Source organism: Microtus ochrogaster, chromosome 17 (genome assembly GCF_000317375.1).
Source record: "Microtus ochrogaster isolate Prairie Vole_2 chromosome 17, MicOch1.0, whole genome shotgun sequence".
Lineage (NCBI taxonomy): Eukaryota > Metazoa > Chordata > Mammalia > Rodentia > Cricetidae > Microtus > Microtus ochrogaster.
In genome coordinates, this window is record NC_022019.1 from 16,089,590 (window position 1) to 16,109,667 (window position 20,078).

Consider the following 20,078-nt stretch of genomic DNA (forward strand, 5'->3'; position numbering starts at 1 on the left):
CACTGTCCCTAACCTCATCTAGTCTTATTACCAACAGATGGGGCATCTTAACTGCTTTTGCTCTTTGGAGCAGCTTCTCCAACACTTTGTCTCACAAATTCCCAAGGGACTAAGATGACAACTGTCAGGACAGAACAATATCAACATCCTGGCCCATCAGCCTCTCCCCTATGCCCTAACCTGGACCAGTCACAAGACTCACCTGGGTCCAGAACTATCAGGAGGGGCAGGAGGCTCAGGGAGTCGAGGGCTCCTCCAGCGGATCCGATTGAGCAGGACCTTGACCTTGTCCCAGTGGGAGAGGTCCTGCTGAACACAGAGTAGGGGTCATCATACAAAACATCTAAATACTATATATCCCTAATGACGCTCCCAGGGACTTCACTGCCAGAGCAAGTCACCTGCTCCAAACAGGAATCCTGTCATTTCCCTAAAATTCTGATTTGGGAGCACTTACATATCCCCATGCTCTTCTACCCTGTACTATTCTACCAAATATATCCACATATATTCATCACTACCTTGTGTCCCTGGGAGGATGGAAAGATGTGGGTTGATTCCAGCAAGGCCTCTGGCAGCCTGGGAGGGTTGGCAATGAGCACTCCCATCTCTGGGAGTGCAGCCGCCTCTGCACCTTCAGAAAGAGAACCACACATCACCTGGGGCCAGAAACAAACAGGAAGCAATCCTGCTAAGCTATAGTTCAGGGGGTCTGCTGATGGGGACTCTGGGCAGGCGCACAGGCAGGCAGAATGCAGAGGAAGACACAGTTACCCCTTACCTGGGTCCCTTGTCTGGCTAAGCTGCTCTCTGTGCCCTTGCACCCTATTGTCTGGAATATGTGAAGATGAAAGAGCCAATTCTTCCTCCTCGGGATCCTGAGATGGGAGAGATAGGACAATCAGAGACTCGTCAGAAAGCTGGGGCTGTTCTGGAGGTATTCATGCTTGCAGGAATCCCTGCCTCCCTTGCTGCCTGATCTAGCCACCTGTACCTGTCCATCACTCACCCTAGAGGGCCTCTGGGTCTGCAGCTGCAGGTACAGCTGCTGGAGCCTCGCCATCTGCTCCAGCACAAGGCACAGGTGTTCCAGGTAACGTAAACCCTGCCCTGGAAGGCAGGTCAATGCTCCAGACTCCATATCACCCACCTGCAGGACATGTTAAGATAGGAAGATTTCCAAATCCATCCAAGACTCCCATCCTGGGTAGCCAGGCTATGCTGAACAAACAAAATGCGACACAGCAGGCAAGCCGAGGAAGACACACCTGGCTGGCTTCCTCGGTGCCCAGTTGAGCATGGCACCCATTCCTGTCTACTTCCTCTGTGGGGGTGGCTACCTACCGCTGGGTTCAGGGTGAAGCAAGAAGCAGTGACACAACCATCAATTAGGGGCAAGGAACGCCCCACCCCGAGAGAGCTCCAGGGGAAATGGGGGAGGGTCCCCACAAACCCCACGGCAGGGCTTTCTCCACCCCAGTCTTCAGCCAAGATGACTACTCACCACCTTTGCTTCTTCCAGACCAGCCTCTAGCTCAGTGTCTGCCTCAGTGTCTGCCTCAGTGGATTCAAGTTCCCCGGCAAAGATGGGCACTCCACCTACAGGCTTGCTCAGCAGCTGCAGGGAACCGCGCCTACGGGACAAGCTGGGAAACTCTCGAGACCTCTCCAGCACCTGTTCCAGCTTCTGTCGGGCCAGCAGCCGGTCTAGCTGGGCAGAAGGCAGCTCAGGGCTTCCCACGGGTTCAAGGTTCAGAGAATCTTGGGAAAGTCCCGACAAGGTAGCCAATGGACTGTCCCCAACCACCATCTCCATGCCTGAGTCCTGGGAAGCCAGTTTCAGAAGTGGCATCTGTCCTTCCTTGAAGTCCAATGAACATCCATGAGTTTTATCTGGTATCCGTCTGTAGGTGCAGGTAACTCCTGGCACCACACAGCCTTGTGCTAGGTCCTCAAAGGCCCCGTCTGTAAGGAGAGTCAGTATCAGGCTGGGCAGGCTGCCCTCAGTGCCCCCAGAATTCCTAGCAGTTGGCAGCATTCCCTTGAGGAGGTCTGTCCTGTACCAGTGGTGAGCAAGGACACAGGCCATCCACAGCCCTACTGGGATATGGTTCTACCCCTGCTTGGAAGATGTCTAGATGAGATTCTCTTTATAACAATTGTTGTCAACAGGCAGAAACCTACACTTTGGGCTTGCAAAAAACCTACACTTTGGCAGTAGGCAAAAAGTCATTGCAAGTTGTGACAATCCGCAATATGAATGGCTTAATAGACCCTTAACTAGGATCTACCTGAAATTTGGATGTGGGAAGAAGAAAGAGCGAGGGGAAGGTTGGGGCCACATAGTGCTGTCTGGAGCCCTTGACACACCAGGAAGCAGGATGAGGTATCTCCTGGAGTGTGTGGGGACAGTGATAAAAACGACATCAGCTAGGGCTGGGATGTGTCAGAGCGACAACTTTCAAAGCATGCACAAGGCACTGGGTTCCATCCCTACCCTGCAGAACAGAAATAACTAAATGACAGCAACTATACTCATTTGGAGATTTTTGTCAAAAGGGGGGAAATGGGTTTGGCTCGATGGTTCAGTATTTTAAAGCACTGTTTGTTCAGAAGATGGGTGCTGGATGCCCCCACATGGACCTTCACAACTCCAGTTCCAAGAAATCTGGTTCCCTCTTCGGACCTCCCTGGCCAGACCACACAGGTAAAACACACAAAATAAAAGCCCAAATTCTTTAAGAAAAAAAAAAACTTTAAAAATATAAACTAAGTAAAACAAGGAAACTGACTTTTGTTTTGTTTCTGAAAGTATTTCACTCTGTAGCCCAAACTGCCCTGAAACTTCCAACATCCTTCCCGCCTTGGCCTCCCAAACGCTAGGTTATAGGCATGAGCCTCCACACTCTGATGGCTAGCGTCCATTTATCAGCCTCTCTGTGTCAGGCTCTACTGTGGTCTGGGAGGTCCACTAGAATCGGGCAGAAGCTAGGGCTGCTTTGGCGGGAAGAGGATGCCAGCCCGTTCCTCTGGTTCAGGAAGTGGACCAGGAAGCCTATGCCCTGCAACCTTCCCCGGGAAATGGGTTTCTGGTCGCCAAGGGGCTTCCAGGGCTGTTGGCTGAGGCCAGGGTATTGGAGGCACCCAATCACGGGTAGGGAATTAGGGGGAAAGGAGCCCATGGACCGGTAGGATGCGGGTAGTAGGTGATTAACCTGCAAATCCCAGAGGATCTGCTCTGTGCAAGGCGACCCCAGCATATTCACTGGCTGGACTGAACTCCTTCAAAGCAAGGAAGCGAGGGGGCGCGGCCGGTGGGCGCCGCCCGCGCGGGACCGGAGAACCGGAGGCGACCCCAAGGTGGGAGGCAACGCGACTCACCCCGGCTACCAAGACGCTCCACCGCAAACACGCGGCGCCGGCTCAGCATGGTGCGTTCCCGGCTAGGCGTAGTAACCGCTGCAGCACCCAAGCGATCCCCGGGCGTCCCCGAGTCCCTAGTTGCGCCGAAGCTGCTCAGCCCGCCGTTCCCCGCCCATTTGGGCAAGGTCCCGGGACACTCCCCGAAGGGGGCGGGCCGGGGCAGGCTGGGGCGGGGCGCGGCGCGCAGGTGGAGGGCGCTGACCCCGGCAGCTTCTGTCCAAGGACTCCCTACACCCGCAGTCTGTCCCCATTCGAGGACGCTAGAGGGCTGGCTGCACGGGGTCACCGCCCCCCCCCCGCCCCCGCTGCTCCTGCCTGCTGCGTTCCTGCTGCAGCTGGGAACCTGCTAGTGCAGGAGTTGCACTGCACAACAGTCCGGAAGGAAATGGAACCCCACAGCGCTGGCGGAGGGAAGAAGGCCGACTAGGACTGCATCCGGCCTCCCAGCTGTGTGACTTGAGGGCAGGTCCCTCAGCTTGTCAGAAAGGGGGAAGGGTTCTGCGCCATGGGAAATTCTACAGAGCAGAGACGCTCTGTATCCTGAGCAATTTATGAGCCTCCTATCCAGTCCAAGCTTCTGTCTTATCCGGGAGCTGCCACAAAGTTGCAAGGATGTGGCGGCTGGGTCTGCAGGGAGTGGGCAAGAGGTGAGCCAGCAGCCTGGAGCTGCCTGGAGGCTGAGCAGAAGTTTAAATGTTTCCCTGACCCTAGCAGCCATCACCCTTGACCCGGTCCCATTCCACCCCAACCCCATTCTAAAAGGAGCCCAGGCGGCAGTTGATGGTCAACCACCAGGTGACCAGATGATGCTGGGGGCTTGTGGGGAAACATCGCCTTTCTCAGAAACCAAAACGAAACTGGAAAATCTCAGCTGGCTTCAAATCCCCAAGAGGCAGATAAGGATGCTCGGGAGGGGGGAGGAGATATTAGAGCCAGAGCCCAGGGAAGTGTGCCGGCCCCTCTCCATCTGTCTTCCTAGACTGCATACTCAAATGCTCTCCACTGGATCCTTCATCAGAGAGCCACCAACAATCGAAGTTCAGTACTATAAAGTCAGGAAACTGAGGCACCCACCATTCAAGATGAGGGCCCAAGTTGCAGTTCTCTGCCATCTTCAGACTTTGATGTTTAGGTCAAGCCCTTTTCCTGCAGCATGAGTTCCCAGGGCTTCTGGTTGCCCCACCCCAACCCCCCATCCCTGTCCTTTAAATATATTGTAGGAAACCGGATGCTGGGCCAGGCAGTCCTGCTTTCTCCAGGTCCAAGAAGAGTTTGCCAAGCCAGGTGGCTTTCTCCTCCAAGGTGAAACTGTGGGGAAGTAAGGGGGGGGGGGGACCCTTGGTCTGATCTTGCCCTGAATTTGGAAAATGTGAGGCCCAATTCCAAGCAGTCTCCGTGGTGACCAGGACAGGAATGCATCTAGAAACAGGAAGCCAAGCCAGCAGGAATGCGGTGGCTCAGCACAAAGAACCCACACACACCCCACTAAGTACACTCCCCAACAGATACTCCCCTCCCAGATAGGGCCCCACCCCCTTGGGCAAGACTGGGCCAGGTCTGAGCGGCCACAGCCTTCAGGGAAACTGGGTCTGATGTGGTGGGCCAGACTTCTGCACCTAGCATCCTGTCAAACTCAGAACCCTGCCAGTTCTTCACTACCCAAAGGGTTGTACATCCGTGTGTACACCTGCCACTGTCTATGTCTCTTCTCTGCCACCCCCACCTGGAAAATCATGTCCCTCGGAGGGAATCGCAAGAAGCATCACCAATCAACTGTTTGTGGCAGCATGAGCATGGTCCTTCTGCCTCTGGTGGGGAAACCCCGACTTCAGGAAGCGGACTTCCTGAAAACTCAGCCCTAAGCTTCACATGAGACAAGTGAAGCCAAGGACCCAAAGACAAGTTCTGGTTTGGTTCCTTTCCTGGCCCCCTCCCCTTCCCACATTCAGACAGCAGGTGACAGTGATACTTGTCTCTGAGCCGTGAGACCGCAGTTCAAACATCCTTAGCACATCCAGGATGCTCTGGCCCAGTGGCTCTCAACCTGCGGGTCGCAACCCCTCTGCGGGTCACATGATCTTTTCACAGGGGTTGCATAGCAGATATCCTGCATATCGGATATTTTCATTATGACTCATAACAGTAGCAGAATTACAGTTATGAAGTAACAACAAATAGTTTTATGCTGGGGAGGGTCAGTGCAACATGAGGAACTGTATTAAAGGGTCACAGCATTAGGAAGGTTGGGAACCACTGACCTAGAGTCTTAACCATTATTATCCTAATGTGTGACTTTGAACTGTGATTGCTCTCCCAGCTTTGTTTGAAGAGAGGCTCATTAGATGTTTGGCCCGCTCCTAACGAATCTGTCATTTTTTGAACTTATTCTCTAACATACAGAAAGAAATACGGAGTACAGTTGTGCCAAAGTGGTGTGTGGGTCAGAGAGAATGGAAACTCGCCGCTAGCTGGCTTAGGGTGAGGATGAGAGAAGGGGCGAACACCAAAGCCTGCCCCTGGTCCTCCTTCATGTCTTGTGGCACATTTTAGCCCACACTGGTTTGTTGCAGGTGGATATAGAACCACATCCGTAACCCAACTCAGCCTTCCCAACCTGTCACTTGACTCGTTTAACATTTTCCAAGTGTCCCCAAAGCCTCAGGGTGAAGTTCATACCACACCTGGTATTCAGACTCTCTTGATCTTAGGACAGATTCCCCCAGCAGCCACTGCTCTCAGCTGAGCATCCTGTTGGCAGTCACCCATCTCTCAACATATGTATCGGTCCCTTTTCAGATGGCCGCGGCTTTGAATACACAGCAGCTCCTTGTGTGTTCTGAGACAACCTTATCAGTTACTGTACTTTATGATAACAGCCCATAATTGCTGTTTCAACATTGTCTCCAGTGAAGTAAAAAAGCGTTTAGTCCTCCGCCTGCCCCACCGAGCCAAAGCCCAAATTCTAATTCTGTGAGCAGTTTCCTTGCTGAGGAATCATTGAACACTAGATGGCGCCAAAGAGGCTACACCTTTTTAACGAGAAGCTGAGCCTGACAGACTCCCACTCAGCCAGCCAACCTTGATCTTTTCTATAAAAATACAGGCTCATCCTCAGGCAGCCATCCAGGCAAAAGGTGAGATGATTATATCAACGTATAAATTATATACACAGGTGTCTAAGAAGACAACACTGTTTCTGCCAAGATTCCTTTCCCAAAGAGACAGATAGCAAAGACCGCCGTCAAGACCCCACCCTCCATAGCCAGCTTTGATCCCCTTTAAAAAAAAAAAAAAGCTTTAGATGCCTCCCCTCCCCAGGCTGACAGCAGGTATGGCTGAAACACACAGCAATACCTGAAGAGGTTCTGAAATGTCCTCTGAGATTAAAACTAAGGGTGGCTGGTAGATCAGATCAAAAATTAAGGACCACTGCTCCCTACCGCCTCTCTGTTCAAATGCACCATACACAGTGAAGGATGCTGTGATCCAGCTACACCTGGAGAGCCAGCAGAAGAGGTGCAGGTGTGAGCAGACCAGCCTGGTCCAAAGACCCAGCTCTTGGTGCGTTGTGGGTAGTACCTTGGAATGAGTACTCTGTTGGATTGTCTCAGGCCACAGCCCTTCCTGAGCAAGGCCACCCAGGAGCCCGGGTTCAAGGTTATCCTTGGTCGATGAATCACTGTTCCCAATGGAGCAAGATGCCTAAAGGATCAAGCTCCTCCACCCACCCGCACACCATCACTGGGTCCCCCTTCCTGCCTGTCCTGCTCATCTCCTTACACTGGTAGTCAGTGAGGCCGCTAGCATCTACACTGAGTAACGATCACATCCTAGTCTAGCTCTGCCCACAGCTGAGTTTGTGGTGTGTTTGACAGTCCTTCCTGGTCCCCTGTGTTTCTCCTAGCTTCAGAGAAGAAACCTACAAAACCTCTTCCCTCCAAAAATAAGCAATCATCTTTGAGAGAGAGAGAGAGAGAGAGAGAGAGAGAGAGAGAGAGAGAGAGAGAGAGAGAGAGAAGAGTTAAGAAAGCATCTACCCCCAACTTAAACCAACTTAGAGAAGGAACCCACTGAATGAGGTGGGGCACACACTGTAGCTGGATCCGGTTCTGCTGGGAGGCAGAGCTGTAACTCTGAGGTATCTGAGATAGTGTCTCAAAGGTACAAAAAAGAAAAAAGGATCAGGCCTCTGCAATGGGGTGCATAGCGAGTAGGGCTTAAGGAAGGGGAAATAAACAGATAACCATAAACAAAGACTTTCTTCTCAGGAACAGGGAAAGAAGGAAAAAGGACACTACTTCATTTTATCCACATGTATATCGAGTTCACACGTCAAAATAAACTTTACACCACGAATATCATTAACCTCAGGTCCACCTTGCCCTTCTAGATACTTCTATCTGTGCCCAGTCCTATACACAAACCTGTCCAACCGAATGGCCATTTCAGGCTACAGTGCAGCAACTGGTCTGCAGGAGGCAGGCCAGACAGTAGAATTGTCCTCGGCACTTGCAGCCTGAGACTAGTCCCAACCCTTGGTTTCACCCAGCAAGGACAACCTTAAGTTCCTGTAAGAGCCGTCACCCGCCATCACCCCTCCCTGCTTGCTCTCAGTGTGGTCGGTCCTGTCTGAGCACCTTGAGACTCAGGCCCGAGAGCTCAGAGTGCCAGGCACTGAGTAGCGCTGGCGGGCGTGCTTCTCACAGTACAGCTCATCGCCCACCCAGAAGTGACCGCGCATCTTCAGGTTCAGCCCACAGTCCGCACAGGTGTAGCAGCCAGGGTGTCGGTACCTCCCCTCCTGGATGCGCACGGCCTGGTTCCTGCAGAAAGGGAAAGCCATTAGAACAGGGGCACAGAACAGAGGCGGGATAGTTAGGAGGACCTGGCATGAAGTCAGCATTCCCAGGAAACCTGTTCCCCAGCCAGTCAGAACCTCAGACACAAATACCTCAGGCACTTGACTCCCAAGCCTCTCTCAGGAATTTCACTTTACCCCCTAATCAAGAACGACACACACACACACACAAAAAAAAAAAAAAAAAAAAAAAAAAAAAAAAAAAAAAAAAAAAAAAGGCTAGAGTGATGGCTCATCGGGTGGAAACCCTTGCCACAGAAGCCTGGAGACCTGAGTGTCATCCCGTAAGCCGTGGTGGAAGGAGAGAACTCCCGAAAACTGTCTTCTGACCTTGACATGTACGCCAGGGTTCCTTCCACATTCATGCAGACATGATCAAATAATGTTTAATTAAAAAGAACATGAGCTAGGCATGCTAGTGCATGTCTGTGATCACAGTATTAAGTAGGCAAGAGTCTATAGTTTGAGGCAGACCCTGTCTTATGGACAGACAAACTCCCCTGAGCTGTGGCTCTCAGAGAGTGACTCCGAATACAGAACTCATAACGCGTCAGCATTACAAGGCAGTGAAACCAGAACGGATACCCTGGGGCTAGCTGTGTGCTCTGTGCTTTCTTCCAAGTCCTGCAGGGATGGGGATGCAGGATCCTGGGAGCGCCACCACTACAGCCCAGCTTTCCACCCACTTTCCTCAGAATGCAGGATGCTATCCTGTCCTGCAGATGAGAAAGCTCTACCAGGAAAAGTCAAGGAATGGCCCAAAGTAAGTCACCTTGACACAGTTTGGGCATTTATAGCTGGAGGAATACCAGCATTTCTCTTTTTTTCTTTTTCTTTTCTCTCTCTGTCTCTCTGTCTCTCTTTCTCTCTCTGTTTCTGTCTGTCTCTCTTTCTCTCTCTGTCTCTCTCTCTCTCTCTCTCTCTCTTTTTACCAGAGAGAAGGGCTACATTACAATGCCACCCACTGAGAAATGAACCCAGGGGCAGGGAAGGGAGAACTTCTCCAGAAGGAGGAATGAGCCTCATCCGGGGGCAGATCTCCAGAGGCTTGGGGGGATATGTAGGAAAAACCAAAAGCAGTAACATTCTTCATTTCTTTGGCGAGAGGGGAGAAAGTGAGGGTGGGCAGGAAGCAGCCAAGCATTCATTCTGAGCATGAGGCCACTTGGCCATGGTTCCCTCTATGGTCCCAGACTAACAGCCCAGCTTTGCTTATAAGCCCCATGCTCCCCAAGGCTTGCTCATCACCCAGCCCTCCAAAACTCACGAGATGTTGACATTGCACTTCTCACAGGTGTGGAGCTTGGGTGGGGTGGCCGAGGCCTTGGAGGTGGGCAAGGAGGCCTGGGGACTCAATGAGCTGGGCACAAAGGCAGGTGTGCCACCTGGGAAGGGCAGGAGACAGACAGACGCATGAGAGCTGCTTGTCCCACCCGCAGAGGTATCTGGCTGTACTTAATGGCATTTTATGACGCTCTTCAGATCCTCCCCGGGACACTCCCACACTTGTGGCAAAAGGCATACTTTCACATGAATCTCTAAAGTACCAGTGGGTATTCAAACCGGTAAAGAAGGAAGGTGAGTGGGGCAGACCCTTGGCAAAAGTTGATGGTGGGTGTGAACCCCTGTCCTTCTAAAACAGCCTGGGAACATCTGTGCCTAGTGTGTGACATAAACAAGAAGGTGTTCTCTGTGAGCCAGTCATGATGATACAGACAGACCGTCCTAGGTTGTAACAACACCACAGTGTCTTTGTACGGCCTTTTCAAAGGGTTTTTATATGCATCATTGCATCTGAGCCAGTGAAAACACCAAGACGAAGCACAGAGCAGAGGCATTGGGCAGCTGTTGTCCAAGGCTCAGCACAGAGTCTGAGGCACCCATGAAGTGACTGTCTGTACTCTTTCCCCACCACCACCACGACTACCATCTCCCTGTGGCCTCTCAGAGTCAGGATTGGAGGGATTTGTTCCAAAACTTTCTTATTTAGCCCTCTATGTTCCAGCAAACAGCCGTGTGAGCACTATGCGTTAGAGTCAGAACCAGCTATCAGGAACTGGCCCGGCCATTCTGTTCTAAGCTCTAAGCCCTGTCCTGCCAGACTCGTCCTCCCCATCCTCCCTGTGGACAAGAGGTGCTCCTATCGGCTACTACAAAGTGCATCGTTCCTGATTTCCTAGAGGGCAGTATATAGTCCACTTGGGTATCCACTCCTTTAGGATCTTCCCAGGACCACGGCCCCAATAACTGGAGCTCCTCGGGGATTGAAGTCAGGTTATGCCTCCACACATCCTCTCCACTGGATAAACAAACACATCAGTGTATTTGCAATGAGTAAACGGGCAGCTGGCAGGAGCCTGCATTGTGCTGCTCACAATGCTATCTTGCCTGGCATGATCGCTTGTGGCAGAGTGTTCTTTGTTCTGGCTCCCAGGGCCCTTGCCTCAGCAGCTTGCTCTGCTCGATGTTCTCCCATGCTGCCAGGCCAAGGCATTTTCTCTGAACCCAAAGCTCTCTGGTTGCTGGCCTCCACATTCCATAGTCCTCCCAGCCAGGCCACTGTCTTAAGGCTGTTGGAATCTCGGATCCTGTTTTAAGGCCAAATCAAATCCCTCTTCTTCCAAGAAGCCTGGAGACCTAGCCTAGAGTCCCTGTTTTTTCACTCCCTTGTCCTGGCTCTAACTGGTACAGCCCACCACCTTCTATCGGTACCTTGTACATCCCAACCAGAAAATAAACTTCTTTAAAGCTACTGGGGCCTGACATCTGCTCCCTTAATTCCCTACTTCTGCTATGGGACCTTAAACTACTTCCTTAGCCTGTTTGGTCTCGCTCCAGGGAGTCCATGGGGCCTTACTTCATCCCAAAGCAAAGAGGCCTCACCTCTTTCCTCAGCCTCCAAGGCTTCCTGCAAGAGCCGAAAGGAACTGGACTGTCTCGGGGCGGTTCGTCCCTGGCGGTTCTCCTGCAGCATCTTGAACACCTCTGAGTCCTCCTCCAGATCGAAGGTGCTGTGGAAGCGACAGCTAGGAATGAGGACCCTGTGTCAGAGTGTTGGGACACACCCCAGTGCAGAGGAATATGGAAGGATGAAGAGGCGGAGACTCCCATCCCTCTCAGGGAAACCCGTCCCCTCCAGACCCTCCAGGAGTCCACCCAACTCTGCAGGACCTACTGGTACCTGAACCTGGGGCTGGAGGACCGAGGACCTGGGGAATGTGGCAGCACCCTCACTGCTGAGTCGCTTGGGCTGTTGTGGCCGGCCTGAGGGAAGAGAGCAGAGGGGAGGAGTCAGGCCCAACCCCCGGTGCATTACCAGATGCTGCTCCCAAAACCAACGCTAGGGGGCGCCTGGCCTCCAATGACCTGCTGGTGTCAGGTACCCTGTCCCTATCCTCAGAGTGAAGGCCCCAGGGAGAATGGGATCCTGAAAGGGGAGAGAGGTCAGCGCTCAGTTGCAGAGATGCCTGTTACACCTGGGGATCCCACAAGGAGCCGAGCAAGGACAATTAGATGGGGAACTCCACACAGACACCCTTTAGATACATTGTCACACTTAGATTATGCTACCTGTCTGCAGAGATGTAGCCAGCCTCCTATTCCACAGAAGAAACAGAGAAGAAGCAAGCAAGCCTGGAAGCCAATCATTTTGCAACAAGACCACGGAAACACAACTGGGTAAAGGGTTAAGCCCTCCTGGAGCCAGGATGGGACTGGGCAGGCTCTCAGTGCCCTTCGCGCAGCTCTCCTAACAGGGTAGGCTCTATGCGACCTGCTGCCCCTTCCTCCTACCATTTCAGGTCTGGCCTGCCCTGCCCCTACCGCCACTTCCCAAGCATTGTGAGCAGCTACATATTCTGCAATAATCTTGATCCGTGAATTTGCTCTGGGACATTGAAACCCAGACTTCTATTTCACCTTTCAACCCTGGAAACCTGTTTCCAGCCTGCACCTGAGGGTGCTCTTTCGAGTGTGACCCCTCAATGGGATCTGGGGGAGTATGAGAAGAGAGCATTAGCAGCCAATCAGGCTGGGAAACCTGGGGTAGAGTTCCTGAAGTGTTCTTCCAACTGAAATATATCCCCAGTCTTTGGGTTCCTTTGCTACCATACTCTGCGGTACAGAGGCTGACCCAAGCTTTCTGTGGGTCTGAGGCAGGACTCTATGTCCAGCTCCTAGATGCTTTTGCAGGGCTAAAGAAGGTCTGTGATAATGTTTTCAGGGCCTCAAGAGCAATGTTGTATCTCCAAGCAGGTCAGCATGTATCCTGCATCAGAGAGAACAGCCTCGGGGAAGAGGGGTGATCCTTCCCGCCTAGGCTCCTTCTGGGGCCAAGTTCTCATTCCTAGCAAGAGGAGAGGTGTGTTTTTCACCGGCAGCTTCCAGAATGACTCTAGAGGTATCCTGCATCCCAGCTCTCGAGCCTCAGTCAAGAGTCCATGACAAAATGGGAGTATCACTGCTGGCTGGGTCCCACGGCTCTTCCTGGGCAGCCAAAGCCACCACTCTTGCCTCACCTGCTCTCCCAGACAACCGAGGACCCTATGTTCACAGAAGGGATGTTTCCTCTCCAAATTCAACAAGCTACTTCCTCATCATCGGCCCTTCTCGAATACGCCTGTAGTGAACGCACTACGGGGCATGCAGCAATGTTCACGGTAAATACCGGAGGTGGGCTGAGAGCTGAGAGAAGTCTGGGGAATCTAATCAGACCGAATGTGCTGCTTTCCTCTGGAGTCTCTGAGAAACTAAAATGCGGTGTGACTCAGGAGGGAAGCGTGGACCCCATGACTCCTGCACCTTTCAGCACAGCCTGGGGGGGGGAGGAGTTCCGGTTTTTGTCCATGAATGCATCCCTAAGGGCCCAGAGGGGTCTTGACAAGCAGCAGCTGGCTTGTCAAGAGAGAAGAATGAGAGGTTCTCAGGGTCAATCTAGCCTGACTCTGAGGACCAGAGAGGAAGAGGGTCCTGCTCTGGGTAACACAGCAGCAAAGGGACCAGTCAGGACCTGCCAACCACCTGACACCCCCAGAGCCAGGACCTGCCTGCCACCTGACACCCCCAGCGCCTTCTTTTAGTAGACAATCTTGTCAAAATACAAGTTCCTGTTCTGAATCCCCAGTTCCCACTCTGCTGCAGGTCCAGACTGGGGCCTGGGGCTCTGCATTTATAAGAAGTCTCCTGGGAATCTACATTTTCCCATAGAAATTCCCAGGGGCTGATGCTGGCTCGAGAATCAACTCCTAGACCACCAAGCAACGTTCCCGTTTGGGCAAGGTGGGATGCTACAGGGAGATATGCCCTTGAGCACCTGTGGTCTGCTGAGCCAACAGCCCCTAAGAAACCAGGGGCAGGAAAGGGGAGCTTCAACCAGCTCTAATCCAAGCTCCTTTCCACCTTGGCTCAGAACCAGCCCGGTCTTGCTGGGACCCATTTCCCCTTCTCCTAGGATTTCAGGTCACCATCTATCACTCTCTGATCGAAACTCTACCCCCAGTCCCTCTCCACTGTCCAGTCCAGCAAAATTCCTAACGGAGCCTTCCCAGGGCACCCAACCTACTTCTCTCTCTCTCTCCCCTTCCAGAATGCCTCCTGCTTTTGTAATTAATCCCACACTGTCCCATACTTAATTGTTTCAAAATTGTTTGGCATGTTTGTCTTATCTCAACAGCCACATCTTAAATTCTTTAAAGATGGCTCTGTGACCACAGCACCCACCCAGCTGGCCCTAGGGTAAGCATATGGCCTATCACCACAAATCCTGCCCCTTCCTTCTCCAGACTGCCCCTACTCTTTGTCCTCTCCCCCCTACCAGCCCCAAAGACCCTGCACTTTGGAATGCAGAACCTTCCATCCCCAAAGGCCCAGCTCTTCGGAATGCAGAACCAACCCAGAAGTAAGATTCCAGCAGCTGGGTCTCGTCCCCTTCACCCAAAAGGCCGGACGTGTCCCCAGCCACTCTGCCCCCAGCGGCTGAGGGCCAGGACTGTTGTCTGTCCTTCTCACTATTTCACTGCCCCGCCCCTGCCCTGGGGGAGGAGAAATACCACCTGGGGGTTAAGCTGTCAGCAGCGGTGACTGGGATGCTGGGAACGGGATGGGGGAGGGGTCCTGCAGAGGAAGGAGCAGACAGAAATCTGGCCAAGGGCAGCATGAGACAGAACCACAGCCCCTCAGAGGCTCTCTAGGCTGAGTGGAAGAAGATCAAGGAGCTGGGGTGGGAGCTGGGGGCTTATGACGGGGAGGAATGTCTTTCGGAGATGCAGCCAGCACGGAGTGGGACTCATCCCAACGACAGCAGCAAAACTATTTCAGCCACAGCCCAAAAGAAACACACCGAGAAGGGAGGAAGCCAATGCGACGGAGGGGGCCAGAGCGACAGGAGCAAGGAATGCGTGGTGACCCCAGCGCTAGCCAGCCTCTCTGGCTCAGGAGTGTAATGTACCGGTCACAGGGGAATGGTCCCACAGGCTGTTCAGGTATTGCCAGCTGCTGTTAGTGCCAGAGGCACCAGTGGCAGCCAGTAGCATGGGAGACATCTTCCCTCAGGAAGCCTCACCTGTCGGCTGGTGGGGTGGCTCGGGTAGGACAAGTGGTGAGTAGCAGCGAGGCCTGAAGAGTGTGTCAGACTCTGAAAACTGAAATTGGAAAGGAGGGGGGTTGTTGTGGGTGCAGAACACACACAGCCCGTCCCAGGAAGGAAGAGGGGGTGTCCAGGGTTCCCTACACATAGCAACTGAGACTAGGGGTCAGGCCTAGACTTGGTGGCACACTTGGCCATGGTACCCAGTCACTGAGCTCACCTATGGCCAATCACATCCTCTCCAGAAGCAGCAAGTGGACTGGTGGGGGGTGGAGTGGAGAAAGGGCTGCCTGGTCTGGGACTGAGGGAGGCTGGGCTCAAACAGGCAGATCTCCAGGAGGACTGGCTGTCATGGTGTGTCCTCAGGGAGCCCTGTGGAGAAGGGCCAAGAGAGAGTTGGCATGAACCTGCTGGCTGCTCCCCCTCACGGTACTTGGGGGTGCTGTCGCTCACCGTTGGAAGCACCCAGCTTACCTGGAATCTAGCTGCCAGCACTTCCAAGGAGCCATCCCCGTTGGTCTGCCCAGGAGAGGCAGGATGGGACCTGAGGGACAAGAGAGGGAGAGACTGTCTATCGCAGGGCCCTAGATATCCGCATCCTCAACACAGTTCCTAGGCCTGGTTCTCGAGACCAGCCAAGTATCCAGGACACTTGGACATTGAACTATTAACTTCGTTATATTCAGAACAAATGACTCCCACTAACCACCACCAGCAACACTCTCAGGTTCAGCACCATAACAGAAAGGACAGTTTCAGCAGAAGGCTTCATAAATCCATTTTTATCAGAGGTTCCTCCAGTGACCCAGGTCCCTGTTTCCATCCATTTCATCTAGTCACCGGATAATGTCTGCTTGAGATCAATTTGGAGGAAGATGGCTAGTTCCATATCAATAACCCTTCATCTTTTAAATTGTGGAGAAATTAAAATCACAGAAGGAAAATGGGTTGTCCCGAGTCCCAAGGCCCATCTTCGGCTGACCCAGAACCTTCTCCCCAAGGATAGCCTTGTCCCTACCAGCCGCTCTACTAATGGCCAGAATATCTTTGGGAAGGTCACTGGAATTCCTTTCCCAGACTCCTCGCCCAGCAAAACCAGGGGTGGGACCAGGCTTCTCTTCCCTTCTAGACGGGCATCTGGAGGACCTAGAGACAGAGGCTACAACAAGGCTCGGCGTCCAATGTGCAACCAACAGCAGCTAGCCAGAGAGCCCCCCCCAAGTGGAACTGGCAGGAGCCTAGAGTGGGAGGTCCCTGGCCATCCGAAGTGAAGGTGAAAGGAGGACCCGCTCATCACTACTACATTTCTGGGCCTCTGGTCCCTTCTGGCAATGCTGGCCAGCAGGAGCCTTTGTCTCCTGGAATCAGGGGTAGTCATACAAGGTCGGGTTGAGGGGAGGGTCTGCCTCAGAACTTCTAAATGCTTCCTGAAGAGAGGATGGCGGAGGATTGGGGAGGGGAGCTCCTGGCCAAAGAATGAAGACACTCTGAGCCTTGGCTTGCTGGCCAGGCCCACATCCCTAATGGCCAGGTTCCTCCAAGAAGGACCTAATATAATAGCAAGCAATGTTGTCTGCAGATCTTCCCCTGATGGCAGCCTCCTGTGGATTTTGGTCCCATTCCCAGATGCCATGAGGCCCCCTCCACCCTCCTCCTTTAGGTCTCCCTCTTGCAAACACTCAGGGACAGAATGGCATGGCAATTATCGTGGGAGCCTGCCTCTTGAGCATTCCCTACTAGCAAGGCCCATGGGTGAGGAGTAATGCAAAGGCCAGAGAAAGCTGGGCAGTGGGGAAGAGGCAGAAAGAAAAGCAGAAGATGTCCAACTCATTTCATGGTCTGCCCAGAGGGCCTTTGGACCAAGGAATCTCTCAGCATTCCTGAACTGTGACTCACTGTGATGTTCTATCCTGAGTAGCCACCTGTCCGCCTGCCCCCCCCCAACACTCCTCCCCAGTGCAGGGACCCATGGTCAATGGCACAGCTCAAGTCAGTGATGGGAAGGGACAATAAACTCTTGTGAGTTGTGAGTCCCCAGTTCCCATCTCCACCTGAATCTACAAAAGAGCCACCTCTCAGAGACAAGGGTACTGGAGACTCGGCCTAGGGTACACCTTGCCCCAAAGTTTCCTCTCTTCAACCACTTCATACCCACACCCTGTGCCATTCACACTCCTGGGAACCAGTCAAACCCGGGCTTCCAGGTAGCTGGTGCCAGCTTGCCCCACCTCGCCTGTGGCTGCATGCCCAGCCTGGCGCCCACCTTCACCAGGTAGTCACTGGGACACCTTCCTTTTCCATACCATAGGCCCAGAGCTGAGCACTTCCCAGATGCCAAAAGAGGCTTGGAAGACTGGGATGGGGCTCCACTGGGCCTCTAGGCCAGGTTGAGGGCGGCTGCCTGGGATGGCAATGGACAAGGGAGGAGCGGAAAGGTGGCAGGACCAGCCAGTGGAGGTGGAAGGCCTACCGGTCCAGCTGCAGCCGCAGGGGGGAGGCACTCTGTCGGATTTTGCTCTGGGCCTCAGCGTGGAGCATTCTCTCTGTACTCTCTCCGTTGATGGTTACAATGATGTCACCAGGCCTGAGATCGGCCGCCTCGGCCTTGCCCCGCTCTGTTACCTAGAGGGGTGAGGAGCCAGATGCTGGCTGGTGAGTCTTTGGTACTCAGTACCCACCCTGGATAGGGGTACACTTGAGAAGGCTGGAGCCGAAGGGACCTCCTGTTGCTGCCCAGGAAGTGCGGAAGCAGGGTTATGCTTCTACCACCTTTTCCTCTTTCTTTTTCCAGGCTGCCAGCTTGCCAGCTAATTCCTCACAGGCTTGAGTGGCTTCCCTACTCCCCCAATACACACGCACACGCACACACACACGCGCATCTAAACACAAACTCCTAAGGAATGTGATGGCAGAATGTCGGGAACTAGGCTTGGGAATACTTCTGGACAGAGAACCTTGCCCGTGCAAATCATACCTTACAGGTGGCTGATTAAATACCACCCTGGCTATGAATGTTCTCCAGTCAGGATCTGGGTCTGAGCCTGGGCAGCAAAGAAACTCCCAGCCTACCAAGAACTTGCAGAGGAGCTTGTCCTATGTAACCACCCCCACATGACCACCAACAGGTGTGAGTTTCAAGAGTGTAGGGCCCAGGGTCTCGATGGCCTTCCCGAAGGAGACCTCACATAGCCATGACAACAGAACATAACTGTCTCCGGCGGCCCCCGCCCCTCTTGCCCCTGCCAACATTGCCCAGAGCAAGCTTCAGGCTCCAGAACAAATTGGAAGAAGGACCCTCATTTTCAGGGGGAAGCTGGCTTCTTATCTCCTAAAGACAGCCCTTACCTTGGTCACGATGATGGGTGTGTGGAAATCTCGGCCTCCGCTGATGCGGAAGCCCCAGGGTGCTGGCCCCACCACATCCACAGTCAGTGCCATGCCTGGGACAGAGAGGAACCGGGAGGTGGGATCTACTCCCACAACACACCCCAAAAGAAAAGGGAGAAGACGGTGACAGGTCTCAGAATTACCCAGTAAGGCCTGGGCCTGGGTGATGGGGGTAGAGGAAGTGACTAAGTCCCTCCCTCCCCGGAGAGTTTCACTTCCCCCCACCCTGGGAGGCCTTGACTCTGAGTTCCCCCTTCTAGGGTCTTAGGTCTAACAGATCCCCTAGGAGAGGTAGCAGGCCTGCTGGCAGGCTGCCAGGCTTTCTCCTGCAAGTGCACTGTGGAGAATAGTGGGAAGGAATTAGCAGGTGGTAGGAGTTATCTGCCCCACCCCCATTCGCTACCTCAAGGGCTTGTTTCCTGTCCCCAAAACTAAGAGCACAGCGATACTTCCTACTTGCCCTGTGTACTCTGAGCTTTCCACACAGACGGACAGCAAGAAGCCTTGGGGCCCCACCAGATGGCAATAAGTTAGCCAGGCCTGGGGTTGAAGGGTATCAGACCAAGGACTCCAAAGGGGCAACTTGGCTACTTGCCAGCCCTGACAAGGGGTTCAGATGAGCAAGAGGAAGCTTGCTACCTCCTCTGGGGGCCTGCTGCCCTCTGAACAGCCTGAGCAAGGAGGCCAGGGCTCATCTGCCAAGGGAGGCACACCCACACTGACCCTGGTGTTGGCCAGCAGGGCAAGTTCATGATGTTGCCAGTTTGGCCACAAGCTTCCCATCCACAGCCCCCTCTGCCCCGCAAGGGAGTGTCCTTGTGGATCAGGCCCTCCTAGGATTTCCTGAGCCTCTAGGTCTGGAGCCAGGAGTCAAGCCAGGCAGGAAGCTACAATGCCAGGCTTGGCACCACCCAGCCCAGCACCCATCCTGAGGCTGTCCCTGGGGAGATACGGAGTCAGCAAGTACTGTCCAATATCTCAAGAACATCAAGGCCTATGAGAGGGGGTTATCCAGACCAGCAGTTCCACGGTCTTTTCCTCAGGCAACTGGCTTTCCCTTTTACCCAGGCCCAGCCACCGTGCCTCAGGCTGATCTCTGAAAGTCTGCAAACGCCCTGAGATTCTCAGACCTTTGAGCCGACCAGTGGACCCAGGGCTGTGAATGCTGCTGCGGGAGTTGCCTAGCCTAGCGCGTCAGCCTGGCTGTCCCCAGCACCAGTTCTCAAGCCTTCTTCCCACCAAAGGCCAAAGTACCCTGGAGGCTCCGGACTGGAGGACGAGTGTCTGGGTCAAAGGCGAGTCCAAGCCACTCGGTACCCAGGCTGAAAGGAAGCTTCAGGGAAGAGGGGCTTTGGGCCGAGGGTAGGGTCCGATGAGGCGGAGATCCCCGAGGGCGGTGGCCCGTGGTGGGTGCAGGTGGGCGAGCGCTCACCTGGCTGCCGCCCGCCTGTCCCGCTGCTCAGCAGCCAAGGACCGCCGGGAAAGGGAAGGAGGGAGGGAAGAACGGAGGGAGTGAGGACGAGGAGCCTCCGCCGTTCCACCGCAGCCGTCTGTCCAACTCTAGGGAGAGCTCGCCCGGGGCTCCGGGACCTGCCTCCGCCCATGTGATCCCGGGGCCGCCCCTGCCGCCGCCCCTGGCCCGGGAAGCCGCCTCCTCTGCGCTGCCGAGCCTGGGCGCCGCCACCTGGCCCGTGTCTTGCTGGGGAGCTGGGAGTGGGCGTGGGGGGCAGCAGACACTCCCTGAGTCGCCTCTAGAGTGAGACCCTTCCGAGGTGCCCGCATCCTCCGTGCTGTCCCTGAGTACAGGGGAGCGGTTCAAATGACAGA

At 54.0% G+C, this 20,078-nt stretch overlaps 2 protein-coding genes across 2 annotated transcripts in view; both read right to left on the reverse strand.

The window, feature by feature from the left end:
- The window catches only part of C17H8orf58 (chromosome 17 C8orf58 homolog), a 5,321-nt gene extending 1,740 nt beyond the window's left edge, over positions 1–3,581 (reverse strand). The window contains exons 1-6 of the mRNA XM_005355565.2: positions 3,382–3,581; positions 1,505–1,965; positions 1,010–1,150; positions 782–878; positions 522–634; positions 203–306 (exon numbers count right to left, since the gene is read on the reverse strand). Coding sequence (XP_005355622.1) covers positions 203–306; positions 522–634; positions 782–878; positions 1,010–1,150; positions 1,505–1,965; positions 3,382–3,430 — 965 coding nt within the window. The 5' untranslated portion in view covers positions 3,431–3,581. The remainder of the gene's footprint in view (positions 1–202; positions 307–521; positions 635–781; positions 879–1,009; positions 1,151–1,504; positions 1,966–3,381) is intronic.
- Positions 3,582–7,700: 4,119 nt separating this feature from the next.
- On the reverse strand, positions 7,701–19,809 carry Pdlim2 (PDZ and LIM domain 2). Its single transcript, XM_005355568.3, has 10 exons — positions 19,684–19,809; positions 18,210–18,304; positions 17,335–17,486; positions 15,339–15,408; positions 15,085–15,236; positions 14,841–14,919; positions 11,463–11,545; positions 11,165–11,292; positions 9,549–9,666; positions 7,701–8,246 (listed from the first exon to the last, which is right to left on the reverse strand). The coding sequence occupies exons 2-10, from the start codon at positions 18,300–18,302 to the stop codon at positions 8,069–8,071; spliced, it is 1,053 nt and encodes a 350-aa protein (XP_005355625.1). The 5' UTR covers positions 18,303–18,304; positions 19,684–19,809; the 3' UTR covers positions 7,701–8,068.
- Positions 19,810–20,078: the final 269 nt, after the last annotated feature.